This window comes from Megalobrama amblycephala, linkage group LG22, assembly GCF_018812025.1.
Source record: "Megalobrama amblycephala isolate DHTTF-2021 linkage group LG22, ASM1881202v1, whole genome shotgun sequence".
NCBI lineage: Eukaryota > Metazoa > Chordata > Actinopteri > Cypriniformes > Xenocyprididae > Megalobrama > Megalobrama amblycephala.
The window spans coordinates 24,324,662-24,341,866 of NC_063065.1; the positions used below are offsets into that span (position 1 = coordinate 24,324,662).

Consider the following 17,205-nt stretch of genomic DNA (forward strand, 5'->3'; position numbering starts at 1 on the left):
TTGTTTCCTCCTTCTTTTGTAAATCTCATTTGAAAAGACCTCCAAAAAACAGCCAAATCTCAACATAACACTGACTGTTATGTAACAGTCGGGATCATTAATATGTACGCCCCCAATATTTGCATATGCCAGCCTCATGTTCAAGGCATTACACAAGGCAGTATTAACGTCTGGATCTGTGCACAGCTGAATCATCAGACTAGGTAAGCAAGCAAGAACAATAGCGAAAAATGGCAGATGGAGCGATAATAACTGACATGATCCATGATTACATGATATTTTTAGTGATATTTGTAAATTGTCTTTATAAATGTTTCGTTAAGCATGTTGCTAATGTACTGTTAAATGTGGTTAAAGTTACCATCGTTTCTTACTGTATTCACAGAGACAAGAGGGCCGTCGCTATTTTCATTTTTAAACACTTGCAGTCTGTATAATTCATAAACACAACTTCATTCTTTATAAATCTCTCCAACAGTGTGTAATGTTAGCTTTAGCCACGGAGCACTATCAATACTCATTCAGAATCAAATGTAAACATCCAAATAAATACTATACTCACATGATCCGACGCATGCATGCAACATGCATGACGAACATCTTATAAAGATCCATTTGAGGGTTATTTTAGCTGTGTAAACTTTGTAAATCCACTGTATTATAGTCGAGAGCTGGGGGGGGACAGGGAGCGCACGAATTAAAGGGGCCGCAGCCTGAATCTGGTGCATAGTTGATGATGACCCAAAATCTATGGGGTATTTTGAGCTGAAACTTCACAAACACATTCAGGGGACACCTTAGACTTGTATTACATCTTGTAAAAACTGGTTCTAGGGCAACTTTAAAGATACACAGATAGGTCTAGCAATTGTTATTTCCAAAATTATTTCTGTTGACTCTTGATGAATTAAATATGCATTGTAATATGAGCATACTACTAAAATATTTACTGTTAGATACTGTGTTCTAGTGTTGTCACAATACCAAAATTTCAGTAGATGGTATTTTACCAGTAAAATTTCACGGTTCTCTGTACCAATTTCTGTACCATATCAAAAACTATTGAAACACATTACCTTTAACTATTTAACTATTTTATTTAACCATGTGGAAAAAAAAAATGCAGATAATCCCAAAAATTGGCTTATATATCTGTCAATCACCATGCTCTCTAGATATTGATATTGATATTGATATTGATATGTATTACCAATGAAAAAAACTGTAAGCTAATGCCAGACATGACTAGTCACTACAGTGATCTCTGTAATGGATTGATGTATACATGTTTTGTTTGTTTTGTTAAACTGAGGTGGCAGCTTGTGCAGCTTTCTTATTGAGATGTGTGGTGTGTGAGGAGTGGTTTGTAGGCAACAGACATGAGTGACAGTTGAGAGTGATGATGGGTAAGAACACACATTTGGGTCACTGATCTTTTGGCTTCGTATACTGGATTTCAAATCAAATGATTTGCAATTTGGATATATATATATGAAACAAATATGTGTAGATTAGGGAAATACATTTTAAATTATATTAATTTCATATTAATTGAAATGGAAATGGATCATGCACTGTCATAATACCATCATGGTTTAAAAAGTTGCATAGTTCAGTTTTCTGTTCACAAGAGTTTCTGTCAGTCAGATGAAAGATGGGCATTCATGTCTTTATTTTACACTTGTGCAGCATACCAAGTCGAGTTTCTTATTCATTCCCTCTCTTCCTCCTCTGTCTGAGAGTGAGAGACAGAGAGAGAGTCAGTGCTGTGTTGTGCAGGAATTTGGCCCTGCTGTGTAATGTTGAGGGGAATCAAGGGAATGGGCGTCCTCCCAACCGCTGCCAAACAACATTATCCAACACAAAACAACAGGAGGGCCAGCTGCGCACGAGAGACTTTAGCCAAAATAACACACACAGAGACGGAAAAAAGACGGGGGAAAGATTAGGTCAAATAGAGAGAGTGGAAAATACTTGAGACAAGAATATAGAGCAGAGTTTGGCACAGCTCATTGTATCAACCAGAGAACATATTACACATTTGTGCAATCAGCCAATCAAATTGGGGATGGGGATGTTATAAATATTTTACCATTTTTGTATGCAAAAGTTCTTTCACTGCTGACTGTCTCAGGCTAAAGGCCCTGATATACTCTACCAAAGGCCAAAGTTTCTTGTCCTCACTAATTGTAATTACATACAATTTAATTTAAATACAATTTTTAAATAACTGTTTTCTATTTTAATATATTTTAAAATGTAATTTATTCCCAAAGCTGAATTTTTACTCCAGTCTTCAGTGTCACATGATACTTCAGAAATTATTGTAATATGTTTACTTGCTGCTCAAGAAATATTTCTTATTGTTATCAAAGTTGAAAATGGTTGTGCTGCTTAATATTTTGTGGAAACTGTGATTCACTACCTTTCAAAAGTTTGGGGTAAGAAAAAATAAAAAATTAATTTAAAAAATAATACGTTTATTCACCAAGGATACATTAAATTGATTAAAAGTGACATTTACTGTGCTGTAAAAAATTATTTTCATGATTTGTTACCACAACATTTTTTCTTTTGTCAAATCAACTTCAGTAATTAATGTGGTTCAGATAACATAATATTTTGAGTCTCTGTTTCAATCACCTTCATTGTATAAACTCAAATTTTTAATTTCAATGATCTCAAAATTTTAAGGCAACCAGGTAACTTACTTTAAGTTAAACCAACAATTCTTTTTTATAGTGTGTATTAGACACGTGCCGATATTCAGTAATACGATATATCACGATAATGAATATGCACAATGTTGTTATCGTGGGCACTTAAAAATACCATTTGATGTAAACAAGCCCGATGTGCACGAGAAGCACATGGAGGAACGAGCGAAGGAGACACGCTGAATGAAAGTGCGCGTCCACTCTCTGACAGCAGAGGGCGCTGATGGAACTGCAGAAATACAGCGGTTACCCCGGAAACCCCGTAAACAAGGCAGCTGTGCTAAGAGTATTTAAAATGCTTCAAACAGCCATTCAGTTTTTTTCTTTTGTATTAGTAATGTCGTTCATCACAGCAACAAATACTTAAAGACTTAATAGGCTATTTTTTTTTTTTCAAACTTAATTTTTTTTTTTATATATATTTTAATCTGGACTACAACATGACCTGTAATGATTAAAAATGCTCTGATTATTTATTATTGTTCTATTTCAAATAAATGCTGATCTTTTAAACTTACTATTCATCAAAGAATCCTGAAAAAAAAAAAATGGTTTCCACAATAATATTAAGCAGCAAGAACTGTTTTCAGCATTGATAATAGTAAGAACCATTAATTAAAATTGTAATAATATTTCACAATATTGCTTTTTTTTTTTTTTTTTTTTTTACTGTATTTAATAAATGCAGCCTTGGAAAACATAAGACACTTCTTTCAAAAATTAATTATAATAATTATTCCAAACTTTTGAACTCTAGTAAGCAAAATCAAAGAAAGAATGTGTGTGATGTCATTTAGAACAAAATCATTCCAAAATTAAAAATAAAAAAATCAGGCAGTTCCCATAGAGCCTGGTTTTGGGTTGAACTCATTTTCTCCATAAACTCTAGAGGACTGTGTACCCAAAAACTCCCTGACACTCACTCAACACAGTTTGCAGTGCAGGTGCAGATTGCCTTCAACAGATCAGTCTTAGATTTCTCACAATACGTCATATTGTGTGTTGACACTGGCTGGGTTTTGAGGGCGAGTGTGGTTCAAGCTGAAAACATCAGTCATTTGCTGGATACACCTCACGCTGAAAGAAGAAAGAGCCCTGTAGATGAGAACACTGGGCTATGATATGATATTTTATACTGTGATTTACTGAGAAGCAAATGATTGGTAAAAGCAGTGTGTTTGTTGTGGGAACATTGTTCCTTTTTCCTTATTAAGTCCATACACACTCACACAGACTAACAAAAGAGATTCCAGACGCTGGGGGGCTACACAAACCTGTCCACACAAAGACAGTTTTCAGCATGCCCTCCTCTGCCCTCTATTGATGCGTTGAAGAAAAGCATGTTTGAATGAGTCACCCTAGGGACAGCAGAGAATTTGGCACACCAGCTAGTGTGAAACATCATCACACATGTGGACACATTCAGATCAGAGTTACAGCCGTTTGTCTCTGAGACACTTTAACACTGTGTTTTATACTTTAAAATGAATTCCGAAAAATTTGAATGTTCATGCCGGGCTTTACCATACAACTAAAGTGAGTGAGAAAGTGGCCATCAAGCTCCAGAAATGGTAACAAGCACATTAATGTAGTACAATTCATGCACTATAGTCCAAGTCTTTTGCAGCGGTGCTGGTTTAAGTACTTTTGAAATAACCATTACACTGATATTGAAATTGACTACTAGAGTCCATTAGTCGATGGCTGTAATAGTGTAACTGTATCAGTGGGACATCCTCTGGAGCATCCACCTCTCAGTAAAGCACAGCCATTAAAAATATAGTCTTGGCAGCCTGATTCGATAGATGAGGATGAGCCATATCATATTAAACAGAGCCTCTCAAGAGATGCCAATAGTAATCAGATTGGATCACAATTCATATGTAATGGAATAAAATATTAACCTCCTGGTCCGGTACCGAGCCACTGATAGTATCCCGTTACTAAAGCCCTCAATTGATCATATGAATTACTGCCCTCTACAGGATATGGATCAATGTTCAGTGCTTGGCAAACCAGGGCTAGTCAGTTAAAAAAGGCTTCTTTTTTGACCCGCATGATGTTTTCATCATTATGGCAATTTATTGAGAAAAGATTTTGTTCATACCACAACTTCTCTACCTGACTTCTTAGATAAAATAATTCCTACAAAAATTGCAGCTCATAAGGCTGAAGGAATTCTGCTTGTTGTCCTCTGAGCTTTTTAAAGAAAACAGTAGTGACACATTGTAGTGCAAACCACTGTGAAAAGAAGCACACTTATCATATTTCCATTTCCAAGTGTATTTACTTCACTAAAGTAAGATCTCAATACATCTTTAAAGGGTTAGTTCACCCAAAAATGAAAATTCTGTCATTTATTACTCACCCTCATGTCGTTCCACACCTGTAAGACCTTCGTTCATCTTCTGAACACAAATTAAGATAATTTTGATGAAATCCGAGAGGTATATGACTTGTCCATAGACAGCAATATAATCAACACTTTTGCACACAAAAAGTATTCTCGTTGCTTCATAAAATTAAGGATGAACCACTGCAGTCACGTCGACTGTTTTAACAATGTCTTTAGTACTTTTGTGACCGTAAAAGTGTCGGTTAAAGGTGCTATAGAGGATGTTTTGTTTTATACATTTTTGTAATATTACTTGAAACTGTCTTTACTAACTGATAAAAGACTATTTATTAGGTGCACTGAAAGGAATAATATTAATATATATCATCTGTGCACGAGGTAGGGCCTTAAAAACATCAGCCAATCGTTTACGTGATCATCGCGTAAACGATTGGCCCTCTGGCTTGTCAATCACTGCCATGACGTTCCTTGTGAGAGACGAGCACGGCTGCGCGCTCCAGTAACTTTCCACACTCCACAGGCGCCGCATGCGATGTTTTTGTCCGGAGACAGGAGTAACAACTGCAGATTATGAGTTACCTGCGGTGAGTCCGACATAATGAATCCACTAACACGATACAGCGAATGCCGGTGGTAAACACTCGTGTTCCAATACTCGTGCACGAGTTTTGGGAGGCGTTCCCACGAAAGGAGGGGGGGTTGTTCTTACGCATGTGCTCATTTCAAAAACTCAGTAACAGTTTTTGGTTTCTCAGTCGACGAAAAGATCCTCTTTAGCACCTTTAAATTGAGGTCTATGACCCGTCAGTCATATACTTCTCGGATTTCATCAAAAATATTATTGCGGGTGTGGAACGACATGAGGGTGAGTAATTAATGACAGAATTTTTATTTTTGGGTGAACTAACCCTAAAGTAATTTTATAATTATTTCTATTGTCTGCTAAATGTACTGACAAGCATTTATGGTAAACTAAAATAATCAAATACTTGGGCTTTAGTATGCTAGTCAAAATAAAGTGCTTCTTTAAAGCATGACAAAAGATTATTTTAAAATAATTATTTAAAATGTACTTTAAATAAAATTTAATTTGACATTATTACAAAGTGCACCTTTTAAAAGTATACTTATAGTCATAAAAGTGTACTCCTTAAGTGCACTTAAGTTGCCTTTTATTTCATTAATATTATATAATCTGCAAGTGCATATTTTTTTAGACTGGATTTTGGTCCCTTGCCACTGTTACTGAAGCTATTGTAGCAGTAGCACTTAATTCACATAGATTAACTTCTGTAGAGGTGCTTTGTTGTACCTCTACTGATCCTGAATTTTGTGATGCTCACACTGATTTCTGTATTTTATAAAGAGCTATATACATGATTGTCTTGACACTGAAACATACATTTTATAGAATTCGAAAACTAAAAAAAAATCTAGTCAGAAACAAATGCATGTACATCACATATACGCTCAGATGTTTGTCAAAAACAGAGCATGCTCAGTTAGGTATTACATCATTCAGTATATGGTGAAACTCTTCTGCAATACCTCATGTGCTTGTAGAGGGAGCCTGACACCACACATCAGAGTAACAGCTTCAAACACTGCTTTTCTGTGTGTCTGTGTGTTAGTGCAAACACAAGGAAGATGTATCTGTTTGCATCAGTTATTTTGTGTGATTAGTGAATGTGTTTTTTCTGCAGTGCACTTTTCTGTGTTGGTTTGGATTAAATTTTTCTGGTCCTAAACTAGGGTCAGCACATATTCTGCCGCCGTAGGATTTCTGCAGAACTTGAACAGCAGACATTTGCAATGTTACACATCTCCTGCGCTTATCAACAAAAACCTTTAAAGTCTACATGAAACAGAAGTTACAGTAGTCTTTTGTTCCCTATATTGTGACGTATATCTATATTTATAATAAATACCTCAGTATTCCATAAAAAAAAAATAAAAGTATGAGTTCTGTCAAAATAAAAGTCAAAATAAATTACATTTAAATTAAATTAAATTTTCCTGATAATTTACTCACCCCCATGTCATCCAAGATGTTCATGTCTTTCTTTCTACAGTCGAAAAAAAATTAAGGTTTTTGATGAAAACATTCCAGGATTATTCTCCTTATAGTGGACTTCAGTGGACTCCACTGTTGAAGGTCAAAATTACAGTTTCAGTGCAGCTTCAAAGGGCTTTAAACCATACCAGACGAGGAATAAGGGTCTTATCTAGCGAAACAACATTTTCTAAAAATAAATACAACTGTATATGCTTTATAAACACAAATGATCACATTGCAAGTGGTTCCGCCATTCCGCCTTCCGTATTCTTCAAAAAGCTTACGCTGTATGTCCATACCATACTGTATGCTTGTCTTTCATATGTTTTTTCCACGTACAGACGACACCATTGTCAAAACGATCACCACACATGAATCCGTGAAAACGACTAAAAACATTGTATTCTGCTGGCAGGCCATTAGATGGCGATGAAACACTATTGGACTGAACATGTAACTTTTTCCGTAAGTTGAAGTTCCGTCGTTTCCCCAGATAAGACCCTTATTCCTTGTCTGGTATCGTTTAAAGCCCTTTGAAGCTGCACTGAAACTATAATTTTGACCTTCAACAGGCCAAAGAAGGACATGGACATCTTGGATGACATGGGGTGACTAAATTATCAGGAACATTTTATTTGAAAGTGGACTAATCCTTTAAGACAGCCATAAATATTAGTATTGTAATATTATTATTACTCATTATTATATACCCATATGTTATATAATCATACATTTTGGCCAAATTGTGCAGCCGCACAAGCAAGCACAATAAACCTGGGAATTTTTCAATCTCAATCGTAATTTTTATCAGAAAAATCCCAAATCGTGCAGCCCTAAAATCCACAGAATTCTTCAGATTTTCCTCCAGCACAGAAAATGATGGTCTATGCTAGCTCATAATTCAATATGTGGCTTGTCGCAGTTGTCCCAGAGACGAAGCACTTTTTCAAAGGCTTTCTTATGCAGTTTCTATGTATTGTGTAGTATGATTCTTTTTTACTAGTTGACAAAATGTCCAAAAAGTAGTGGACGAGTTAGCTGGTCATTGTTTACAACTCACAAAATGGTGTGCAGCATCAGCATTAGATATTACATACTAATCAGTGCAATGTGTCATAATGTAGAGGTTCATTCAGCTCTATGCATTACAAAACGGGTCATTTGTAGCCGCAGTGCTTCTGACAGCACGCATACTTTCCCCTCAGTGTATCCCTACAGGCATGCGGCTGTCAGCATGATCTAACCCCGACAAATATGTGCATACACACACTCACACGTAGGCATGCTCATATCTTATATTATCTTATAATTTACTCAGATCAGAGTATAAGAGATTGGCACAGAATATTCAGTGAGCATGACTGGAGCACAGTAGATTAACATGTGCTGTCTCGTTGTGCAATATAAGAGGTATTGTGAGACATTACCTATTTAATTCGGAAAGTGCAGGAGAAAAAGAGAGGAACATGACCTAAGTCTTGACAAGGCTTTATTAGATATCACTTTTTAGTGTGACGACATGAAAAATCAGAAATCGTGGAAAGTTCCCTGTTTAATTTCTGTTTTTGAGGACTCTTAAGTGATTCTTGCTCTTTGTCTCATGCCATCAGGGAGGCAGCGGAACAGACTGGAGCCGATGGACACCATCTTTGTCAAGCAGGTGAAAGAGGGCGGCCCCGCACATGGAGCTGGACTCTGCACAGGTACTGGTTCTTGTACAGTCTTGAGACATGTTTAAATGCCCACACCTTGATGTCTGTTTTACAAAATTAGGATATTGATGTCACGTAATGGTAGTCACAAAGATCACGAAGATGATAAATGCCTAGAATAATCTTTAACACATAGGAGATACTAAGGAGAAAAACCGCTAACATTAACGAGAACGGACAAAGACTAAGGGTACGTTTACACGACAACCATATCCAACCTTGTCTTTCATATGTTTTTTTCCACGTACAGACGACACCATTGTCAAAACGATCACCACACATGAATCCGTGAAAACGACTAAAAACACTGTATTCTGCTGGCAGGCCATTAGATGGCGATGAAACACAATTGGACTGAATATGTAATATGCATGAGCATGACGTAATTGTTTTCACAGGTTCGTGTTTTAGTTTTTTACACAGAGACTGTTTTCAAAAACTTGCACTTTGAAACGCTTATTTAAAAGTTTGCGTTTTCAGGCCACCAAAACGCTGTTGTCGTGCAAATGAAATGCCAAAACGCATAAAACATTTTCCGTTTTTAGTTGAAAACGGTTTCGTGTAAACAGCCCCTAAAGGAGAACTCAGGGTTTAAATGCATAGGACAAACAAAGGGAACTAATGAGCTAATTAATGAGACCATGTGTGAACAGGATAATTAACTAAACGAGGGAATGAACCAGTGGTGTGCGGTGGTGTTTTAAAATGAGGAGGTAACGTCCTCATTTATGTCCCTGTTACACAGTTTTCCTGGTTAAAGGTGCACTATGTAATATTTCCTGTCCACTAGAGGTCGTTAGAGGCCTATTCAAAGCAAAGGCGAAGAAATTATGTTCATGGATATGATTATTAACGTTACTGTAGTTTTAGCAGAGCAGGAGCGAGTGTTGTGGGAGCTGAACGAATCCGCTGGAGCGATTGCGCAACACACGCCTCACATGCAGCGAACTTTTATTATGCCAAAAATATTAGATACATTTGAGTGTGTTGAAAATTATGTTATAATGTTAAACTGTGCGTTCACTCAGTGGCTGCTGTGAGACACTTGTTGCACACTGCAGTAAGATAGATCGATTTTAGAATATCATATTAAATGATTGATGGCTTGAGTTGATAAATGGCATGCAATTCATTTTAAAACGTATTGTATGATGGAGAAAATGCTGTATTACTGTTACTAAAAATAAAGCTGCATCTGATTATGCTATGTTAGCTACTTCACAAAATAGTGTTTTTCTCTGAGGCATGGTAAAGCATGGTACTCACAAAAAATCAAGAAAATTCAGATTTAAACAATAAGACTAAACGTGTTGAGCTATATAACAACAATTAGTTTTCTGTCTATAAATATATCAAAACAGTTGTTCCCTTGTCTATTAAAGCATGTAATATATTAAAGCGTCTTTGGTGTTTCCAATGTTTCTTCAAAATAAAACCAGAAACCGAGGATAACGCAGGTATGACGCAATTGACAGGCGACTCCTCACTCGTCCCGGAGCCTTGGTTAAAATTGCAATTTTCTCATGATTTACAAATAGTTGTAAACATTTGGGATATTGTAAGTACGCAAGTGAACAAAATATATAACACTGGCCTAGTGGTTTTTGGATATTTTACTGCAAAATTCTTGCATATTGCACCTTTAAGCAGCCCTAGAGGTCGCATATATATATATATATATATATATATATATATTAGTAGGATAAACACACATACACTGACTGAGTTTGAGCTATGCTAAATTAGCTTTATGAAACAAAGGCTGGGTTTCACAGACAGGGTTTAGGCCTTAGTTCAATTAGGACATTTAAGTAGCTTATATAAACATGCCTTAGAAAAAAAAAGAAACATTACTGGTGTGCATCTTGAGACAAAACAATGACACTGACATATTTTAAAATGTTAGTGAATGTTGCTTTTAGTTTAAACAACTCAAACATGCAGTTTAATCTGGGACTAATCTTAAATCTTGTCTGTGAAACCAGGGGCAAATCATTTGACAATAAAGTCAGACAAACTTAAATAAACTTGATTTATTTGGTAAACTTGTCTTTATGAAACAGGCCTCAGATCATACATATTACAGTTGATGAATTACAGTTTTAGACATTGTAGCAGACTCTCAGTTGCCCCTCCTCCAGATCATTCTAATTGGTCCGTTGTAGGGCTGTTACAATATCAGATTTTCACTAGACAATTATCTTGACCAAAAGAATTCACAATAACGAGATTATCACAATGCAGTATCTATAGAAATTCTTGGGAAAAAAATGCATTCCTCAGTCAGATACATCTTTAACTTTATTTTGTGTTTTCTCTTTTTTGGCCAATGAATCACAATCTCAAAATACAACTATAGGGAGGCAGAGAGAGAGAGTTGCCTAAAAAAATGTTGCTTTTTTGTGGCAGAAATATCTGTACACTGCTTCTTATTGTTATCATTTTTATAATAGGTGGTAACCAGTGTTAAGGTGCACTACCACCATTAACTATGTTGGAGTGTCAAGCCAGATAGTTGCTTGGATTATTTGTGATATGAATGTATATAGTATTAAGATGATATCAATATCACAGTTATCGTGGTAACACTTTACAATAAGGTTCATTAGTTAAACATTAGTTAATGTATTAACTAACATAAACTAACCATGAGCAATACATTTGTTACTGTATTTACTAATCTTCGTTAATGTTACTTAATGAAAATACAGTTGTTCATTGTTTGTTCTTTTTTTACAGTCTATGGTTTGTTCATGTTAGTTCACAATGCATTAACTAATGTTAAAAAGATTTTAATAGTGTATTAGTAAATGTTGAAATTAACATTAACAAAGATTAAAACATGATGTATAAGTGCAGTTCATTATTAGTTCATGCTAACTAATGTAGTTAACTAATATTAACTAATGCACCTTATTGTAAAGTGTTACCGTTATCGTCAATACCGGCATATTATGACACCCCTAGTCTATTGTTTTAAAATTAAGATTGATGAGTTGTAAACCAGGTGAGATTTTGTTGAAATGATTTAACTATTATACCATCTTAAAGTACCCATGTTATGATTATTTAGATATTGCTGTTCATATAGTGTGTAATATAGCTGTTTGTGAAATGTAAAAGATCTGCAAAGTTTCAAAGATCAAAGTGCACGATAAATGGAGTTATTGTCTCCCCAAAGAAATAACGATTCTGAACCACCTGAAACGAGTCTTCAGTAATTCCAGACTTATTTCCTGCTCAAAACTACAAAGGTTTGTAACAAATTTGCATAATGCCAGCCTATAGTCCTCATTGGCTGCCCACGAACAATGTTTTGCCCCACCCTCAAACACTGCAGTTGTAGCTGAGGCCTGGAAGAGTTTGGTTCATGTTTTCAACATGTCGAGAAGATGCTGTTTTCTGCGCTGCAAAAGCAAATACACTTTGCATCACTTCCAAAGGATGAGGACTCGAATTGATACCATAAAACTGACACCATTACTGTTCATATCACTTTGTATGTAAGTGCTAAGGAAGATGCCGGAACTGAAATACAAATATAGTAATGTGTGTTTCGTTTCCGACATGCCCTGTAAGTGGTTGACTAATCACAACAGACTGGGTCATCTGACCAATCAGAGCAATGTAGGCTCTCAGAAAGTAAGGGTTTAGAGAGTCTGAATCTTTTATCAAATCCTTATATATATATATATATATATATATATATATATATATATATATATATATATATATATATATATATATATATATATATATATATATATATATATATATATATATATATATATATATATATATATATATATGTGTGTGTATTAGTTTTTGACCTTAGATGCATGTAAACCCACTGTAGGAGACCTCCAAAATAAAGGTCCGTTAAAATAGCATTATTGGGCACTTTAAAAATGCAACATCCAAATACATCCATCTGACACATATGTACACTTGCAAATATAAAAATAGCACAGATAGACCACACATGCTGCTTGTCAGCCCTTAAGACATAAATCTGGGCTCACTGATGCATGAAGGCATAACTACTAAACAGTAGGAGGTAAACCAGGCAAGAGGTCATACCATCAGCCAGCATCCAAAATGAATTGGCAGGACTTCTTCATAAGCAGCTGAAGTGTTATGTAAGTGTGATCAGTCTGGACCCAAAGAAACATTGAGAAGTTCTTACTACTTTGTTGGTCTCCGCAGACAGACTTTTGGGAGGGTCCAAAACACATGTTCCCACAATTATCCACAATATCTCGCTGCTGGCCTACTCTGACTGTTATCCTGTGAATCTCATCTTCAGCACACATCGGTCAACATATCTGAACACACATACTTGCTCCATGGTTCTGAATTCCTGTAATTATTTTTACCATGGAATCATGTGGATCATCAGTTCCTCAGAGGTTCATTAAAGATCTTACAAGCCTGTATAGAGATTTCAAAACTTTTTTTTTTTTAAACATATTTTTACATAACTGAACTACAGTTCCTGTTTCTCCTCCCCACAGGGGATCGCATTGTAAAAGTCAACGGAGAAAGCATCATCGGAAAGACGTATTCCCAAGTGATCGCCCTTATCCAGAACAGGTAATGTTGCAACTTGCACTGCTTGTTCCTGCCCCTGAGGGGTGGTGTAGCCTCATGGTTAAACATGTGACCTGGTAACTAGATGTAGGTTTTGATTTCAACCGAAATCCAGGAATCCAGGAATACTTGCTGCCTTTTTGCTCCCCTATGCATATGCTCCATATGCTCCCTTTTTGTTCATTTTGTGGGTTGATTATCTGTTCCTGTTAAATCTTCCAGATAAATCTCTTAATCCTTGAGGAAGTTTGATGAATATGCTCTTTATTGCGTAATTTTATTTGGAATTAACAGTTAGCAGTTCTTCCTTGTTCTTGAATTAAAAAAGCATTGCACTGTACTTGTGACTGTAAACATGACTTCATTTGAGATATTTCATTTTCCTTTTCAATTTTTTTTTTTCTTGCAGTGACACATCTCTCGAGCTCTGCGTGATGCCAAAAGATGAAGACATTTTACAGTTGGTAGGTTTTATTTCTAATGGGATTTACTTGTCACACACACAAAAAAAAAATCATAATTTCTTTCACAAAAAATGTGAAAGATTCATCTTCAAGCTTTCTCTTGCCCTTGTATTGGCTAATTAAAGGATTAGTTCACTTCAGAATTTAAATTTCCTGATAATTTACTCACCCCCATGTCATCCAAGGTGTTTATGTCTTTCTTTCTTCATTCGAAAAGAAATTAAGGTTTTTGAGGAAAATATTCCAGGATTTTTCTCCATATAGTGGACTTCAACAGCTACCAACAGCTTTACAAACGTGAACATGCAAAGACTAAGAGCCCATCCACACGGAGATGCATGTAGGTAAAAAATTTTGTATCGTATCGGCATTTCGTCCAGACGGATCCAGCGTTTTGGGAGCCTATTTTTTTGAAACCAAGTCCCAGAGTGGATAAATCTGAAAATGACACCCTTGCGTTTTCGTGTGTACAGCCAATCCGTATATTTTGTGAAACGATGATGTCATCACCACACCAGAGATTGTATATAATAGGGAGATAAGAGGGTCTGTATCTCCTACCATTGGAGAAAGCGTAATGGCTAACTTAATCACGTGTGGCACCTCTCAGCCTATCGTGTAATGGCAGTGACTTCAGTCGCAACATTCCCTAGTCTGCCTTCTCTTGAAAAAATACATTTTTATCAAGCTAAAATCTACATATAGTTCCCAACGAAAGTATTGTTTAGTGTAAAACATGCTGAAGATTAGCAAACCGGCTGTTGATTAATTAAATGATTTGCTATTTCCCCACAAAAGCTGTTTAATCAGCATAGTGAAGCCTCTCATCCATTGACATCCAGGGGCGGAGCATTAGCATTAGCCGTTACGCTTTTTTGGCTAAAGGTTGCAGGCTTGCCTTCCAGTGGCTTTGACCACACATCTCGACCCCTCAACTCGCATGCTCCAAGTCTTCTTCATTTTTAGTGTATCTCTGTGGCAGAATTATAGCGCCACATACTGGTCTATCATGTAAACTACATCGTTTTGAGTCGGTTTCATGTGTACGCAGATATTTCTTGAGATGATGCCGTGTTTTTTTTAGAACAAGAGAAAAAAAGATCGGATAGGGAAAGCTCTGGCTTTGTGTGGCTATGGCCTAAGTCAAATGGCCTTTACAAAAAAAGGTAAAACATCAATGTCGGACGATTTTGAAATTGGAGGAGAAAATTTCACCCTACTGTGGTGCACCTACATCGTGCGTGACTTTTCCAACGTGATTATGCATCGCAGAGCTAGTAGAAGATGAGCCTTTGTGGTTAAAAAGTATATAATTTTTTTTATAAAATGACCGATTGTTTCGCTAGACAAGATCCTTATTCCTCGTCTGGGATCGCATAGAGCCCTTTGAAACTGCAGTGAAACTGCAATTTACACCTTCAACCCATTGGTAGCCATTGAAGTCCACTATACAGAGAAAAATCCTGGAATGTTTTCCTCAAAAACCATAATTTCTTTTTCGACCGAAGAAAGAAAGACATAAACATCTTGGATGACATGGGGGTGAGTAAATTATCAGGGAATTATAATTCTAATCCTTTTAACTTTGGTCAGTTAAACCTGTCTGAATACTTATTTGAGAAAATTCAAGTTCTATCATCTGCACTCTTATTTTTAATTTTGTGGGCAGTAATGTCTGTTCAAATGTAACATTGAATTATTGGTATGTGTGTATTGTGGTCAAAAGAGGTGAGGCTTTTGAAGGTTCTGGATGGAGAATGGATGAAATTACTTAAGCAAAAGGAATTGTTGGAAGGAAAGCAGAGCAATGGAGACAAATGGCACCAGTTTGTGTATGTGAAGATGCTCTACCAGTCAGAGTTCAGTGATCCAGTGGAGCAGAGAAGCATGATGGCGCCTGTGTGTGTGTGTGCTTATTTAGAATTCAGCTATAATGAGGTTTTCTTTAGAACTAGGGGCGTAATGCCACCCCCATATCTGAGCACATTCCAGGAGGAACTCCAAATTTCAGGCTGTTACATGCCAGCCACATAAACTCATACTCTACTGTGGAGCCCTCTGGCACTTTCTGATATGACGGTAATGAGTCCATCCAGTGCACAGTTTAAGACTTAGGAATGACACTTATGCTTGTTATAGCAACAGGAAGCAGTTCTAGTGACAAGTTCTCTTCCAAAACCTTCCATCTACTACTGTCTGCATAGGCATCTTCCCTCTAAGGCAGCAATGTTCCTCATAAGTGACTGATTTGAAACAGTACATTTACTCAGCAACTCTGTACCACATACCAACAATGCTCCTCATGAGAAGATATTAACTCACAATTGATTCCAGTAGAGATAGAGATCATATCACACAAACTTTTATTAGACTAAACAATTTTATAATTTTTAAAGGGTTAGTTCACCCAAAAATGAAAATAATGTCATTTATTTGTCGTCATATATGTCGTTCTACACCCGTAAGGCCTTCATTCATCTTTGGAACACAAATTAAGATATTTTTGATGAAATCCAATGGCTCAGTGAGGCCTGCATTCCTCTCTCAAGATCCATAAAGGTGCTAAAAACATATTTAAAACAGTTCATGCGAGTTCAGTGGTTCTACCTTAATATTATAAAGCGACGAGAATACTTTTTGTGCGGCACAAAAAACAAAATAACGACTTTTCAACAATAACTAGTGATGGACCGATTTCAAAACACTTCGGAGCTTTACGAATCGAATCAGTGAATCGGAGCACCAAAATGATTTCAGCAGTTTAGCCATTTGATAGGAGATCCGAATCACTGATTCGATTCGTAAAACTCCGAAGCAGTGTTTTGAAATTGGCCCATCAGTACATTGTTAAAGTCTTTTTTTTTTTTTTCTCGTTGCTTTATAATATTAAGGTTTTGAACCACTGAACTGGTATTAACTGTTTTAAATATGTTTTTAGTACCTTTATATGGATCTTGAGAGAGGAAGTACCATTGCTGTGAATGCAGGACTCACTGAGCCTTCGGATTTAATCATAATATCTTAATTTGTGTTCTGAGGATGAACAAAGGTCTTACGGGTGTAGAACGACATGAGGGTGAGTAATAAATGGCATTATTTTCATTTTGGGGTGAACTAACCCTTTAAATTTAGATATTATTAATGTTTTTTTCACACACAAAAAACAAACAAAAACAACAACAACAACAAAAAACCATAGTAATCAGGTCTGGGATTAGGAAAATGCTCCAATTTTATTAACCCTTATAAGATTTACAGTCATTTTTTTGGCTGATTACATACTGTATACACACACATCACATACAAACCT

The 17,205-nt window shown here is 36.1% G+C and overlaps 1 protein-coding gene across 1 annotated transcript in view; it reads left to right on the plus strand.

Moving 5' to 3' along the window:
* The window catches only part of LOC125258261 (rho GTPase-activating protein 21), a 74,055-nt gene that overhangs the window by 21,452 nt on the left and 35,398 nt on the right, over positions 1 to 17,205 (plus strand). The window contains 3 exon segments of the mRNA XM_048175159.1: positions 8,740 to 8,832; positions 13,356 to 13,434; positions 13,841 to 13,895. Of these exon segments, the coding sequence (XP_048031116.1) occupies positions 8,740 to 8,832; positions 13,356 to 13,434; positions 13,841 to 13,895 (227 nt within the window).